Below are 17,117 nucleotides of genomic sequence, written 5' to 3'. Positions count from 1 at the left end.
GGAAGATTGCTTCGGACTCATGTCAGGGTCCGAATCAGAGATTCTCCCCTCTTCCTGGACGGACCGGCCCCAGTGAGGAAGGGTGTGTCTGAGCATGATTTAGGGAGGAAGAGTAGGGGAGTGGAAGAGAAAAATGTCCTGCTGCTGTTCGCTTGCGCGTAGAGCTACCCTTCAAAATCTCGCCCCTGGCAGTTGTGGACTGCGCAGGCGGGGACTTATCAACCAAAGCACCCGAGGGTGGAACGGAAACTGCCAGAGGTGTCTCCACCGGATTGCGAAGGCGGTGCATTATCGATCAAAGAACCCCGGAGGGTGGATGGGAGATTCCAGCTGACCCCACTGGATTGTGTGGGTGGAGAATTATCAACCAACAACTAGAAGGGTGGATTGGGAATCCCAGAGGTCCTCCACTGTATGGCGCAGGAGGAGAATTTATCAACCAAACGGCCCCGTAGGACGGATTGGGATCCTGCAGTGGTCCTTCACTGAGTTGCACAGGTGGAGAATAATCAACCAAACGGCCCCGGAGGACGGATTGGGATCCTGCAGTGGTCCTTCACTGAGTTGCACAGGTGGAGAATAATCAACCAAACGGCCCCGTAGGATGGATTGGGATCCTGCGGTGGTCCGTCACTGGATTGTGCAGGTGGAGAATCATCAACCAAACGACCCGGAGGGTGGATCGGGAATGCTTCAACTGTTCTCCACGGGATTTGCAAAGGTGGAGAATTATCAACCAAACGGCCCTGGAGCGCGGATTGGGAATATAAGAGGTCCTCCCTATCCAAGATAGGACATGGCCCAGCGTGGTACCACACAGACTGATTGGTCCCGCGGTAGTGAGGGGGACCCGTATGGCGCACATTTATTTATATATTTTTTAAACTACGATGCCGGCCTCAAGCGCACAAGAGGCAGGAAAGGGTTAAAATCCTCTGCATTACCAGCGTGTACCAGGGGTGGATCCCCAGATATGCTGGCTGGGCATGAAAGGGCTAAGGCCATTTTGAGGATCGGGGCGGACTCAGCATGCTTCTGGGGGGGGGGGGGGGGGGGGGGGGGCGGGAAGAAATCGCGCCAGAGTTACGCGCTCCCCCCCCCCCCAACCCACCAGGGGACGAAGTTTGCGGCCTAGCAGCCAAGCCCCTGCGCACAGCTGATTAGGGCATTGCTAGCCCCTGAATCGGCCGGCCAAAGAGACCAGGACGCTGGAAAAGGGGGGCTTGGATGGGTGACCCCTTGGCTGGCGGGATGCAGGGGAGCGAGGCTGCCCTGGTCCACCTTGTCTTCTGTGGGGGAGGCAGCAGTGCGGGTAACCGTCACTGGCGCAACTCGACCCCGGGAGAACAGGGAGGCGAGGCGTCCACTTTTTTCTCATCTGAAAAAGAAGGAAAAAAAATCTTCAGGAGATCCCTGCAGAGGAGGGAGGTCTTGCCTCCTATTGACACTAGAAAAAACTGAAGCTCTCTCTCCAGGCTGGAGGGGGTATAGCTGCCGGGGGAGGAGCTAACAGCTTTATCTAGTGTCAACGCCTCCTAGAGGACATAGCTATACCCATGGTCTCTGTGTCCCCCAATGAATATGGGCGAGAAACTACCTTTAACACACAAACACTTGAGGAGTTATCACATCTAGTTAACTCATTATGACTGACTGTTAGCTCTGCTACATCCGTACCACAATTTGAGAGGAATATCTAATGTGTCTCCCCTAATTCTCATCCATCAGTATATATCAGGGGAAAGAGGAATTCGTTTTAGGCTATTATGTCTACATGCTACAGGACATAAGCACCCACCTGGCAGCAGCTTATTACCCCTCCAAGGAAGGAATGGTTGTGGGATGACAGCTATGTCAAGCATATGGCCAGTTTCAAAGCATGTATAAAGAAATATAGAAGGAATTGCTCAATTTTCCTCTATTTTCATGCTATAATATTACAACTGTTGGTGCCCTGGTTGCATAGCCTGAATTCTAATGATCTCAGGACACTAAAGCTCCTGCCATTCAACTCTGTGAACAATCTCCAGGCACACACACACAAAAAATTATATTAACTTTAACTAAATTAGAAAACATTAACATGTATGATCACTGTAGCAGAGGTCAGGTCCAAACGGGCATAAAAAAAAGGTGAAAAACTAGATTCAATGTTATGTTGATCACTTATGTGTTCATTAGGCCTCATGCACACGACAGTATTTATTTGCGGTTCGCAAAACGGGGTTTCGTTGTTCCGTTTTTTTTTCCGTGTGACTTCCTTGATTTCTTTGCCTTGAAAATGATAGGGGAAAAAAACGGACACGGATCACGGACGACAATCTTGTGTGCCTCCGTGTTTTTTCACGGACCCATTGACTTGAATGGGTCCGCGAACCGTTGTCCGTGAAAAAAATAGGACCGGTCATATTTTTTTCACGGACTGGAAACACGGATCACGGACGCGGATGACAATTGATGAAAGTCTCAGTGGTTCGCAGAAAATCACGGAAAACGGAACTACGGACACGGAACCCAACAACGGTCGTGTGCATGAGGCCTTAATGAAATAAAAAGGTTGGCACTTGCCCTTTTAATAAGATATATCAGCAGCGCTAACCAATGAATCTCCACCCTATTCAGAAACTACTTGAAGAGCATACCCTAAACAGAAACCACAACTCTGCATTCTGCTATAAATTTTTAAATGGGAATGCCCACCCTTGAAAACCCATGTCATCGAGCTCAATGGGAGCTGTATAAACCAGTATGCAGTAAACACCCCCATAGTGGCGGCTGCAGACACTCTATAGTTGTGTGAAGAGACAAAAGGGGGACTTTAACAAGCCTCGTACTCCAGAATGCTTGATTCAAAAAATTGCCCTGCGACTTTCGGGGCTTATGTGCACAGAAACGTTGCAACGTTTAGCAGATTTACACCACCCTAAGTTGATTTAAGCCAGATATATCAACTGCAACTTTTTTTTTTTAAGTGGCAAAAAAACATTGCACGCTTACTCCAGTAAAGGGGTGGTGTAGAAAGCGAAGTAACATCTCAAGAGAGAAGTGTTAGACTTAAAGGCACTGTCTCACTTCAGCAAATGGCATCATGTAGAAAAAGTTAATACAAAGCACTTCCCAATGCATTGTCCATATTGCCTCCTTTGCTGTCTGGATTAATTTTTCCATCACATCATACATTGCTCGTATCCAGAGGTTATGACCACTCTGCAATCCAGCTGCAGTGGTCGTGCCTGCACACTATAGGAAAGAGTGCCAGCCTATGCGCACTTCCATGGTCCTGGCTACCAGAGAGCTCGGCATCTTTTCTTATAATGTGCAAGCTCAACCATTTGCTGCAGTGAGACAACCCCCTTTAAAGATGCATCAAATATCGTGCAAGGTTTGATAACCGTGCCGCAAATTTACTGCAGCGCAGACTACATCAAAACAGACTTTAAAAATTTCCCTCATGATAAATTCTACCAAAAGGTTCTGGAGTTCTGTAATATGATGGACACATTCACTTATGTTACACAGAAAATGACAGTGCAGAAATGGGAACACACTCAGCAGACCAGATGAGCTGCAGAGAAATGTGCACAGTCAGCAGTACCTGGAGGGACGCAGTAGCGGACCGGATTCAGGTCTGCATGGGGGGAGGCTCTGCTGACTTCTCTTGGCGACATCCTATATGGTGAAATGGACCGTGCAGCGTTTTGCATTTGAGCTTCATGCTCCAGGGCTCGCTTGACTTCCACAGCATAAGGCATATACACAGATTTTCCTGCCAAAAAAAGGAGAGTTATCGTGTCAGAGACACTGACAAAATGTACTGTTCAAAAATAAAACCCAGACAAGAATTACCGCCAGACCAAAATAAGTTTTGGCACTGATTTTTCTTTCCATTAACATATTACTGGATGTTGCTTGGGCAAGAGCAGCATCTGATGCTCACAATGACCAGATAACTCTACACACCGTATATAATATTTTAACTTTATAATATAGTTCATCAAAGGTAAAAGAAAACTCAAAGCAGGACTGACAGAACAACTATTAATTATTAATCAGCCACACTATGGTCCACGTGAACGAGAAGGTTCTCAGCAGGTTTGTTACCTCATGTGAAAACAGTCTTAGCTGGCAGGAAGCCTTTAGTGGTCAAGTGCCAGAGTAAATATTCTGGGATTTGTGCAGCAACACGTAAAACAGAACAGCTGAGCCGCTGCCAATATTTCGACAGCCTGGAAAAGATCCAGCTGCAGAGTGATCCATATCCACATAAACTGATGGTGACGTCCCGATGAGATAGAAATCACATGGCCGCTGACATCTGTCTCTGCTCAATGTATAGCGCACAGAGGCAGATCCTCAGAAAACAGCACGTGTAATGGATGCAAAACGGATTCTCATTGGGGTAGTTCTTTGTGCGCTTATGTTGCTAGGGTGTAAAGGAGTAAGAGGACAAAAGCTGCATATAAGTCTGCATGCGTCTATAGCAGGGATGGCCAGCCTGCGGCTCTCCAGCTGTTGCAAAAAGGAGATTTTTGTATAACTTGCCAGTAAAATCTCTTTCTCGCTCTTCATTGGGGGACACAGGAACCGTGGGTATAGCTATGTCCTCTAGGAGGCATTGACACTAGATAAAGCTGTTAGCTCCTCCCCTGGCAGCTATACCGCCTCCAGCTTGGAGAGAGAGCTTCAGTTTGTGTACAAGCAGTAGGAGAAGCAAACCAACCAAGAAAAAAATATGGAACACCAACCATGCCAAAAACCCAAGGGGTTCTAACCAGAACAGCCACAATCGTGGTTGAACAACAATACTGGGTGGGTGCTGTGTCCCCCAATGAAGAGCGAGAAAGAGATTTTACTGGTAAGTTATACAAAAATCTCCTTTTCTCGCCCATATTCATTGGGGGACACAGGAACCGTGAGACGTTCACAAGCAGTCCACAGTGGGGGAAAAACCACAACCCCATGGAAACATCATCCCTGCAGGCATCTAGGAAACTGCCGCCTGCAAGACCAAGCGGCCCAAGGCAGCGTCCGCCGATGCATAAGTATACACCTGGTAAAATTTAGTGACGGTATGTAAGGAGGACCAAGTAGCCGCCTTACACAACTGCGTAGCCGAAGCGCGATTCCTCCGAGCCCAAGATGCGCCCACCGCTCTGGTGGAGTGAGCCGTGACACCTAAAGGCGGAACCCTGTCTCGGGCGCGGTAAGCTTCCGCAATTGCAGCCCGAATCCAACGTGCGATTGTCACCTTGGATGCCGCCAATCCCTTGCGAGGACCCTCCGGAATGACAAAAAGAGAATCTGTACGGCGGAAGGGAGCGGAGGATGCTAAATAGATCCATAGAGCTCTGACAACATCCAAGTGGTGTAACTCCCTTTCTTTAGGGTGCGAGGGAGAGGGACACAGAGGGAAGGAAAATTTCCTCATTGATATGGAAGTCTGAGACCACCTTCGGAAGAAAGGAAGGAACAGGCCGGAGAACCGCCTTATCCTTATGAAGAACCAGGAAGGGTTCCCTACAAGAAAGGGCCTTCTGATGGAAGTGATAGACACAAGGAAAACCACCTTCGAGGACAGGAGTCGGAGAGAGATCTCCCATAGGGGCTCAAAGAGGGGAGCCTGGAGCGCTAGGAGGACCAAATTCAGATCCCAAGGCGGCAACGGAGGACGGTACGGAGGAACCGTATGTGCCACTCCCTGAAGAAAGGTCCTTACGCCGTCAAACGAAGAGACCTTAAATGCTGATGGAAGACAGGTCCCTGCGAAAGCAGGTCGTCTCTGAGCGGCAGAGACCAAGGAACGTCTCCCAGAAGAAGGAGGTCGGCGTACCATGCGCGACGGGGCCAATCTGGGGCGATGAGGATCGTCGGAACGCCCTCTATCTTGATTTTCCGTAGAACCCTGGGCAGGCGGGGAAAGGGGGGAAACACATAGAGGAGGGAGAACCCCTGCCAAGAGGAGATCAGAGCGTCCGCACCGTAAGCTTCCGGATCCCGTGCTCGGGAAAGAAAGGTTGGAAGTTTCCGATTGAGTCTTGAGGGCATCAAGTCCACGTTGGGGCGACCCCAACGGAGACAAATCGCCTCGAATACTTCCGGGTGGAGGGACCACTCGCCCGGATCTATGGTAGTCCTGCTGAGGAAATCCGCCGTCCAGTTCTCTAACCCCGGAATAAAGATTGATGAGATTGCCGGTACATAGGCCAACGCCCATCGTAAGATCTCGGCAGATTCCTGCATCCCCGCGAGGCTGCGTGTTCCCCCCTGGTGGTTGATGTACGCCACAGCCGTGGCGTTGTCCGACTGGACTCTTACTGGGCAACCCTTCAAGAGGTAGGTCCAGTGCCGGAGGGACAGAAAAATCGCCCTGAGCTCCAGGACATTGATCGGGAGCTTGGACTCCGACCGAGACCATGTACCTTGGACTGTCTTGGGAGGGAACACTCCTCCCCAACCCAGAAGACTGGCGTCTGTAGTAACAACTGTTCAGGAGATCGGAAGGAATGACCTTCTCAGGACTGGAACCGACAGCCACCAAGAAAGGGACGACCTCACCTGAGGAGAGAGGCGGATGGGATAGTCCAGGCTCTCGGAAGACTTGTCCCAGGAAGACAGGATCGCTCTCTGGAACGTGCGAGAGTGGAACTGGGCAAAGGGAATTGCCTCGAAACAGGCGACCATCTTCCCTAACATCCTCATGCAGAGTAGAATGGACGGAAGTTTGCAGTCGAGGAGTCTCCTCGCGGAACTGTGCAAGGCCAGTCGCTTGTCCGGGGGAAGGTGAACCCGTGCCGTGTCCGTGTCCAGAAGCATACCCAGGAAGACCAATTGTCTGGAGGGAGTCAGAGATGACTTCTGTAGGTTGACCAATCACCCGAAACGCGCCAGGGCTTCCAGCGTGATCTGTACGCTGTTGGATGCCTGAGCAAAGGAAGGGGCCTTGATAAGAATGTCATCCAGATAAGGCATAAGGAAGATGCCTCTGTAACGGAGCAGGGCGAGAAGAGGGGCCAGAATCTTTGTGAAGACCCGAGGCGCAGTCGCGAATCTCAGAAAGCACTGGTGACTCCGTGCGATGGGGACGTTGAGGTATGCATCTTGAATATCTATGGCCGAAAGGAATTCCCCCTGCTCCAGAGAAGCAATCACGGAACGAAGGGATTCCATCCGAAACCGCTGAAGGCGAAGGAACTTGTTTGGTAGTTTGAGGACCAGGATGGGGCGCACTGAGCCCTCCTTTTTGGGGACCACAAAAAGGTTCAAATAGAACCCTTTGAACCTTTCTGCTGGGGAAACGGGAGAGATGACTCGTCGGTCCAGGAGGGACTGAATGGCCTGGGAGAAGGCGGCTGCCCGCTCGGGATCCCGTGGAAGACGGGATTGAAAAAAACCTATCTGTGGGAAGGGACAGGAACTCGATCAGGTATCCGAAGATACACTCTCGAGGGCCCAAGCGTCGGACACATGGGCCCGCCAGACGTCCTGGAAGAGGAGGAGGCGCCCCCGCCAGACGTCCTGTTGGGCGGGGGCGCAACTTCAAGTTGAGGCTTGTTTAGCCGCAGGGGGCCGAGCGGCCTGAGGTCTGGGACGCCAGGAGGGCTGTGCCCGAAAGGACGGCTTCTTGCGTCGATCCTGGGAAGGAAAAACGCCTCCGCCAGAGGAGGAACTCGCTACGGCGCTGGAACTAGCAAATCTACGAAAGGGTCTGCCACGTGAGAGGTCCGCTTGGCCCTAGGCTGTGGAATATGGGTGCTCTTGCCACCCGTGGCCTCAGAAATAATTTCATCCAGCCGAGAACCAAAGAGACGGGTACCAGCAAAAGGGAGACCCATCAAAGAACGCTTGGAAGTCGCTTCCGCTGCCCACACCTATAGCCAAAGTTCGCGGCGCAAGGTGACTGCAAGCGCCGAAGAGCGCGTGATGAGGGCGCCAGCGTCCAGGGACGCCTCGCAGAGGAATTTCCCTGCCTAAGTGATTAGCTGTGCCAAGGATCGGAGGTCCTGAGCAGGGACCTGAGATTCTAAGTCCTGGTCCAGGCTGGCTGCCCCACTCGGAAATTGCCTTTGCTACCCATGCAGAGGCGAATACGGGCCTGAGGGCTGACCCCGTGGCCGCAAAGAGGGACTTCGTCAAGGATTTCATCCGACGATCTTCAGCGGACTGAAGGGAGGATCCATCGGCTATCAGAATAGCCGTATTTTTGGCTAGCCGTGCTACAGGTGGGTCCACCTTAGGAGGTGATGTCCACGTGGAAACGCAGTCCGCTGGAAAAGGATGTAGGACGTTCAGTTTTTTGGGGGTTGAAAAAACGCATGTCTGGGTGATCCCAGGCCTGGGAAACCACTGCCGAAAAATCTTTATGGCGAGGAAATACCTTTGAGGCCAGTTTTGGACGGAAGAAGGACACCCCCTGCTGGCCAGTGGGGGGGAAGGATCGTCCTGCACCCAGAAGGTGTCGCGGATGGCAGTAATGAGGCTATCCACAGTGGAGGCCAACTTAGAAGACTGCTCCGCATCAAAATCCATATCCGAATACTCGACCTCACCGTCGGACGGCACGTCTCCGCATTGCTGAATCGTTCCCTGTAGCGATCCCCTTGTCCCCCTGCTTTGTTAAGGTAGCGCCATTAACAAGCGTCCGCCCGATCCATTATAAACGGGATCGCTGCCAGCCTTAGCCGTTCGGCTTGTAAGCGCTCCTTCTTGGCTCCGCCCACCGAATGCCTGCACCCGGAGATGCGGCCCATGTCTGTGCCCCAACGCTACTCCACTTAGGCGGCCGCCCGTTCAGGGAGGCACATGAGGAGAAAAAACTAACTGTCAGGGGCCCAGTGTGTGGCCCAGAGTGGAACACATGCAGCTGCTTTCCCTTGCAAGAGGCTGGCTGGCTGGCCGGGGTTAGGGGGGGGAAGGGGAACGAAGGCCTGGAACAGGCTCTACTTATCTGTCCGGCCGCCATCTTAACCCTTCCTCTGGTCCAGCAGGGTCACCCCTTAAGCCACTGGCACCGTAGTGGCAGGAAGCTGGAATTAAGGGACTTGGACAGGTGACCCCTTGGCTGGGGGGATGCAGGGAGCGAGGCTGCCCTGGTCCACCTTGTCTTCTTGTGGGGGGAGGAGGCAGCGTGGCGAACCAACACTGGCATGCTCCCCCCAGGAGAACAGGGAGGCGAGGCGTCCACTGTTTCCCATCTGAAAGAAGAGAAAAAAATAAACTAAAATAAAAAATCTTTGCCTCCTATTGACACTAGAAAAAACTGAAGCTCTCTCTCCAGGCTGGAGGGGGTATAGCTGCCAGGGGAGGAGCTAACAGCTTTATCTAGTGTCAACGCCTCCTAGAGGACATAGCTATACCTACGGTTCCTGTGTCCCCCAATGAATATGGGCGAGAAACTACAACTCCTATCATGCCCAGTCTGTCTACAGCTATCAGCCTACAGCAGGGCATTGTGGGAGTTGTAGTGTTACAACAGCTGGAGGGCGGCAGGTTGACCATCCTTGCTCTATAGTCAGATGCTGGTTATGATTTTTTATTTTTGCTCCGAAATTTGTTCAAGGATTATCCCTGCACTGGGCAAAGCTACAATATGTACAGCCGCTGAAAAACTTAATGTTGAGCAGTGGGAGCAATATACATAATAAAGAGGCTGCAGCGCTCGTTTGTAGAACGCAGCCCCGTCAGACAGCTCATCAGTGCTACTGCAGAGAGTCAGACCCTCACTGATCTAATATTGGTGCCTGCCTATAGGCTAGGCCATCAATTTCATAATTCTACAAGACTGCCTCTTATTTTTACACATGCAATTACCTTCCCAGTCGATACTCGGACTCTTGGACAAGTTTGCTGGGCTGGCCGATCTTCTGTCAATACTGAGCTGTTCCTGTCTCTGCCTCTGCTCTTCTAGTAAGTGGTTTTCATGCAAAGACTGAAAATGCCGCTGGTACAGGAAACTGTTTGCGGAGACAGGAGCTCCTGTTGGTAAGCTTCCTGGGCTGCAAGAAACCTATGAAAAAATGGGTAAAAACATTAGCGGCAGAGAAGTAACCTATACCAGATGTTTGGTGCAACAGAGCATGGCCACAAAAGGACTGTTTAAGGAAAGAGCCATAAAACTGGAAGAAAGGACATGGAACTGGCAGACAGAGGGGTTATAGCACTGTGGACATCTAGCACCTGTTCATAGGACAGGTTATAAACATCAATATGCTGAGACCCCCACAATCACTAAAACAGGGGGTCCTAAGTTGCCCGTTCTTCGTCACTTCACAACCATGCACACCATGTGGTGGAGTTTGAATGGAGTAGATAAGAATGTCCCCAGCTGGTCCATTTAAATGCCTATTGGCCTGATAGAGTACACCAGTGCCCACCAGCCCCACAGACAATGGGCCAAATTTATCATTAAAGGACGCCACTTTAAAGGGGTTGGCCACTTTCTGGCTTCTTGTGACCAAAGTGTATGCAAGATGACTATATGGCACTTACTAATATAGCCTGTGTTGATATTCTGTGCAGTTTACTATATTTCATAAGGTATGTCTCTTTGTTATCATCTGTGCTGTCCACATGGAGGTCCTGTCCATAAGATGGCCACGGATGGAGGGTCATGTGACCAGACACATCACTCAGCCTCCTCCATTCAAACTCACTGCATCTACATTGAACTCCCAATAGTACAAGAGCAGATGGCAGGTGCAGTGTGTTTGAATGGAGGAGACATCACATGGAGGTGAACTGCCTGGTCACATGACCCTCCATCAGCAGCCATTTTATGGACAGGACCTGTGTGTGGACAGAGAAAAAGACTTGGCAAACAAGGGGGCATACCTTAAGAAATTTAGAAAATGGGGCAGAATTTCAACAAAGGCTATAATAGTAAGTGCCATATAATCATCTTAGGGTACTTTCACACTTGTGTTGTTGGATTCCAGCAGGCAGTTCCGGATCAGGCAGACAAATGCATTGAAACACCGGATCAGTCTCTCCGGTGTCATCTGGAAAAAACGGATCCGGTATTTATGTTTTTCAAATTTTTAAAGGTCTGCGCATGCGCAGATCGGGAAACCGGATTCTGTTTCCCTGAACACTTGGTACCAGATTCGGCATTAATAATTTTTCAATGGAAAATAATGCCGGATCCTGCATGCCGGCAAGCGTTCCGGAATCTTGGCCGGAGGAAATACCGCAGCATGCTGCGGTATTTTCTCCGGCCAAATACCGTAAGAGTGACTGAACTGAAGACATCCTGATGCATACTGAACGGATTGCTATCTAATCAGAATGCATTAGGATAAAAAATATATATATGGTGGTGAGAGGGGGAGGGGCCAGTGGCCCCACCACATTTATCATCCCTTGTGTCCATTTTCTGGTGTAGAAGAACACTGGGGCTAGTGTACATATTAGTACAGGCGTATGGACTGCTGGATGCTGTATCTAATTTATGAGTAGCAGTCTGCTTGTTTATCATGGCCCCGTGTATGTCACCACGCTATGATAAATGTCACTCAATGAGATATGGAGCAGCAGAGTACATGCTCGACACCTCTACATTCAAACTGCATGGAGCCTGCCGAGCCTAGACAAAATGCTTCTAAGGAATATGTTGCATCTGACGGAACAGATCGCTATATCACATTTTCACAGAATCCAACACAAAAAACAACTCCCCAAACTTTCCTATGAAATAATTGTGATAATTAGCAGGTAAGACATTCTATTGCTTATAGAAGAGATGCTTGTTAACATACATACAACATACAATAGTATCCATCAGGTACATACAACTTTACTATGCTGCACAGAAAGCCATAACACTGGTTACACTGGCACAGAGAGACACTCAAAGACAATGTCAAATACACTTACCATGGGTGGTATGACAGCAGCACGATGATGCAACTGCTGCAGATCCAATGTGCCTTGCTTCATCGCAGGGGATATCAGAATGGTTCCTGCTGGGTTCAGCAATGACGGCTTTGAATCCATTGTATACACCCTAAAAGGGGGGAAATAAAAGGGATAACACGCATATGTAACACCAGATCCAAATGTTTAAAAATTATCAGTCTAGAAAGAGCTGCAGTACCACCCTCACCTTGACCTATCCGGCTCCCCTTCTACATCTTCATCCGCGCTGCATGTGGCACTGGAATCATTGTCCGAATGCGATTCCATTCTTCCATGGGTTGGCATCTGGTTGGTGGAATACTCCATATCTGCAGGTTCAGATTGCTCCTTACTTCTTTCAAGCTCCCGATCTTTGGTATCATCCTCTATTTTTACTTGGGCACTTTCTGGTAGTTTCATATCAGCCTCAACAGGTTCCACTTTGGTATTAACTTGGAGACTAGGAGCTGGTTTTGGCTCTGAACTGTCACTCCGCTCACCAACTTCCATTGACTCCTCAGGTTCTGGATTCACTTCTTCTTTTACCTGCAACTCTGGATACTGGTTCTCAGGGGTCTTTGCATTTGGCATGACAGTAGAGGGGGATCCACTGGGTACAGGTTTGCTAGAAGGTTCTTGCTCAGGAGAAGCAGCTCCAGGTAATGAAGAAGTGGTTCGGTCTGTTTCGTCGGCTTTAGTCCCTTCCACAGGTGATGGGGATGGAGCACTTTCAGTGTCTGAACTGTTTTCTGCACCTACAGCAAAAGTTTATTATGAATGAAAAATGCTAAGAGGATTTACACACTACCATAACACACAATACCAAGCAATACAGAACTATGATCAGAAGGGCTCAAGCAGTATCCGCCAAAAAAAAAAACTGATTTCAAGGCTAAACCTTGTCCTTCTGTAGAGTTAATCAGGGGCAGTTTCTGCTCCAGTGCCCAGTACAGAAATTCTACGACCTCAAACTGAAAGTGGAAATACCCATATTTTCACCCAGGCAGCTCTCTGATATTAGCATTTTATGCTCCGATGCTCTCCTTTGCCCTATGCAGAATAGAGCAGGGCAAGGGCTTTTTTTATTTACAATACCACACTGCCGTGCGGAGGCTTCCGCCCAGCAGTGTGTTCGGTGACGTCACCGGCTCTGATGGGCTGGCTTTAGCGCTGCCCTAGCCGTTTTACAGGTAAGGTAAGTACCAGATCTCCTGAAAATGCACGCGCAGGGCAAATGAGAGATGCCCTTGTTAGGGGGGCTGCCTGGGTGAAAATATGGCTATGTCCGGGTTCAGCTCTGAACCTGGACAACCCCTTTAACTATGTGAATGTTGAGTATGTGTGGTAGTAAAACGTACTAACCAGCAATTACAGGCTGGCTGTTTTACTCCCTCATTTAAGTGATATAAATCTTCAGGAGCTGTGTTAACCACAAACTTAAAGTGGTTGTCCCACAAAAAACATTCTACAGTTTTTTAAACCAAGACCTGGATTTGAATACTTTTGTAATTGCATGTAATTAAAAATTCAATAAAATGCATCTGTATAGCACTATCTGCCGTTTGTTCTTTTTCTTATTTCTTTGGCCGCACATGCTCAGTTTCATCTTTCAACTGCCTCCTGAGCTGTGATGGGGAAAGCTGAGACACGCCTCCTGGGCTGTGATAGGGAGAGCTGAGACACGCCTCCTGAGCTGTGATAGGGAGAGCTGAGACACGCCTCCTGAGCTGTGATAGGGAGAGCATGGACACGCCCGCTGCGCTGCAGCAAAAAAAAAAGACACTCCCCTTGATCTGTCAGGTCGATCTAAATCTAGCAGAGCAATGAATAGGAAGATCTCTGGATCCATGTGAGGTACAGGGCTGGTTCTGGCTTTGTTAGAAAGAGATTGTCATGTACTATATGATGTCCGATTTTCATTAGTTCCATTATTCATGGGATAACCACTTCAACTATAACTACATGTATGAGCAAAAACAGCAGTCAGGCATGTAAGGCAAACAAATCTATTAAACTGCAAAATATGCGAGTCACCACCTATATCTGGGGCCACACAACCCAACTCACAGTAAAGAAGTTTCACCATATTAAAACTAGAACATTGGGAGGTGGAGGAAGGAGCTGCGGGGACATGGCTCGACTTGGTCTCCCGAATTCCCAATACATGTTTGGTTCGTCTGACTGTGTATGTGTATTCAATGGAGGGAGAGGAGAAATCTGCTGCCAGACACTACTGGTGGAGGCTTATCTCCTGGGAGAACATAAGAATGGGGCGAAAATTTGCTTTTCCCTTTGTCCTTCTCTTTATGGTAGGACTTTTTTTTTTTTTTTTTTGTGGAAAATGTACTGAATTCTGCAGGCAAAAAAAAATAATAAAGCTGGATGTTTCTGGATAGCTATAAAGGTAAACATTACCTTCACTGTCTTCTGGATTCTCATCATAATTTGAGCCTTCATTGTCATCATCTTCCTGGGCAGACACAGTAGATCCTACGCTTTCACACTGTGAGACATCTCTATCCTCCCGTGGCCTTCGAGGTGTCTGCAAAAAAAAAAAAAAAAAAAATCTCAAATGTCAGATGTGCTACTACTTCTACTATTACTCCCATCATCATCATTTTAATATCACAGTGGCTAGCAATCAACAGGACATCTTCTACCAATAATTTTTTACACAGTCCATAATAACAGCCACTGGTCACCTGGTGAGATTGGATGGTTACTGTACAGAACTTTGGGGTAGAAGGGGTATATATAAATCCTGAGCATTAACTGTAATATTCACATGTAGCCATGACCAGAGATAGCCTTAACATTGTGGTTGGTCCTTATGTTCAGATGCTGCCTAATTGCTGCAGATTTACAGTGCAAATTTCACACAGCTGAACCTGTATTAACATTATAATAATCTGCATCAATTAACAGTACAATATGTGCGAGATGGGGATCTCTAAGGGCTCATTCAAACGACTGTATGGCCATTGTTGCAGACCGCAAATAGCGGGTTCGCAATACATGAGCACCAGCCGTGTGAACTCTGTGCTGCGGTGTGGATCCATCGACTTGAATGGGTCCGCGATCCACAAGATACAGCAAAATATAGGACATGTCCTATCTTTTGTGGTGCGGAGGCACGGATCGGAAGTCCACAGAAACACTTGGGAGCCCTTCAGTGGGCTTCTGGGTCCGTGCCACAGCACTGCAAGATAGGACATGTCGTATCTTTTGCCGTACCTTGCAGATTGCAAACCCACTCAAGTCAATGTGTCTGCACCGCAGCACGTGCCCGTGTAAGGCGGTCCGCAACAAGGGCATGGTGGCCATACGTACGTCTGAATGGGGCCTAAACCTAATTCATATGGTTCATCAGTGCATGCCATGGATTTGAGAATTTGCAGCATGCTTATTTGTGTTAAATTGTGGCACATTTTTACTTTGGATTTTACCCTTTGCAATGAATAGGGTGAAATTTGTGGCAAATCTGCATTTAACACAAATATTTTGCAGTGGGAAAAATCCAAAAAATCTGTACAGCTCGAAAGGAAGGGTGCTGACTTTTATGGCATAGCCACATTTCTGTCATAAATATCCCATAGACTCAGGTCATACTTCGGGGAGAACATTCTTAAGAATAGAATCTCCAGAATCCTGGCTGCTGTGAAGGAAGAGGTGGCCAGGTAAATGTGTCTCTCTCCGTTCACTTTATGGGTTATTTCCATCCTGAAATTAATGGCATATCCTGTGGATATACCACACTTGTCAAGATGAGTATATCCCTTTAAGACCCTTGAAGGGGTTGGTCCATCTTACACTTTGGTGGCATATTGCTAGGATATGCCACCATCGTCCGATAGGTGTGGGTCCTAGAGATGACACCTGCACCCATCTCTAGAACGGGGCCCCCAAAGCAAAGGAGAAAGAGAGCTGAGTGTACACGCTCAGCTACCTCCAGAACTCCCATAGAAGTAAATGGAGAGCGCAGCGAGCAAGCACAGCCACCTCTCCATTCATCTCTATGGGAGTTCCGAAAATAGCCAAGCCGCAGTTATCGGACATTGGTGGCATATCCTAGCGAGATGGGCCAACCCATTTAATCCTAGATATCCCTTTAACTCTTTGTAAAGCACATTTGTCTCACAGATACTCACTTTCTGTTTGTGCTGCTGTAGCAGGTTGTCCAGATTGTGCCTTCTTTTGTAATTAAAGTAGAAGTTTTTACACTGGGCTTCGCTCTTTGTCCCGACCATCTTGGCGATAGCCCCCCAGTTACGCCCATGTTCCACCAAGCCTGCCAAAACAAACGCAGACCAATTAGACCTCTTCACACAGCAAAAACGTAAATTCTGGTAAGCTTAATTAATGCCAAACTGAACATCTTAAACTAGGACATCTACAATACTTAAACTTATGAAGTTACATATTAACAGCATATCTGAAAGTATGCGATTTAATCCACGGCAAAACTCTTGTGGTATGCCTTCAGGAAGACAGAAGCCATGTGCTTCATGAGCTGCCTTCAACTGGCATGAGCCGTGTTCACACACTGGAAACGTCTCAGATGCAGAACCAGAGCAGTAATGCCTCCAAGGACCACTGCTAAGACTGAAAGGGGTCCTCCGCTTTCAACAATGGCTACTTGAAAGAAGTATTCCCCAAACAATGAGTTAATCATAGGGCATCTTGCTGCCAAGACCCACACTGATCATCTGCAATCTGCCAGCAGGAACGCCCCCTCGCCAGTGCCACAAAAGGGTCAATAGTAACTGCAACTAGTCAGTTTCCATCGGTGGGGGTTAGGGTGCTGAAACCACCACTAAGCATTTCTACCCCTTCTTTTCAATTGGTGGGGGTCTTTGCACATGATTACAGTTCCTCTTTCAGTTTGACACAGTGCACATTGAATTCAATGCAAGGATGTACTGGATCCTTCATAGAGAATGAAGCTGGTAACAGATGCACTCTACTGGGACTGACAGATAATCCTAAAGAACGCCCCTCAACTCATGATACAATATGGGAATCATTTTTCTAAACCAGACAATCCTTTTAAAAACACGTTACACACAAAACAATGCTAACAAGATGGAAAGAGCGATTAGGTTTGAGTATGGCTAGAAAATTGGCAGGGATTGCCAAGGGCTTCCTAGCATGACCATTGACTAGAAATGCAATAAAACACATAGTTTACCAAATCCATCCCAAGATAATACGCTGTGTTGAAAACCATG

The 17,117-nt window shown here is 48.4% G+C and overlaps 1 protein-coding gene across 9 annotated transcripts in view; it reads right to left on the bottom strand.

The window, feature by feature from the left end:
- Nucleotides 1-17,117, bottom strand: part of NCOR1 (nuclear receptor corepressor 1) — a 206,427-nt gene that overhangs the window by 44,834 nt on the left and 144,476 nt on the right. For all 9 annotated transcript variants that reach the window (XM_040423363.1, XM_040423371.1, XM_040423365.1 and 6 more), the window contains 6 exons: nt 16,038-16,177; nt 14,305-14,431; nt 12,098-12,644; nt 11,869-11,998; nt 9,808-10,003; nt 3,596-3,766 (listed from right to left, as the gene is read on the bottom strand). In XM_040423363.1, the coding sequence (XP_040279297.1) occupies nt 3,596-3,766; nt 9,808-10,003; nt 11,869-11,998; nt 12,098-12,644; nt 14,305-14,431; nt 16,038-16,177 (1,311 nt within the window). The remainder of the gene's footprint in view (nt 1-3,595; nt 3,767-9,807; nt 10,004-11,868; nt 11,999-12,097; nt 12,645-14,304; nt 14,432-16,037; nt 16,178-17,117) is intronic.

Source organism: Bufo bufo, chromosome 3, assembly GCF_905171765.1.
Source record: "Bufo bufo chromosome 3, aBufBuf1.1, whole genome shotgun sequence".
NCBI lineage: Eukaryota > Metazoa > Chordata > Amphibia > Anura > Bufonidae > Bufo > Bufo bufo.
The sequence above is the reverse complement of the archived record's forward strand: the minus strand, read 5'-3'. Positions and strand labels throughout refer to the sequence as shown.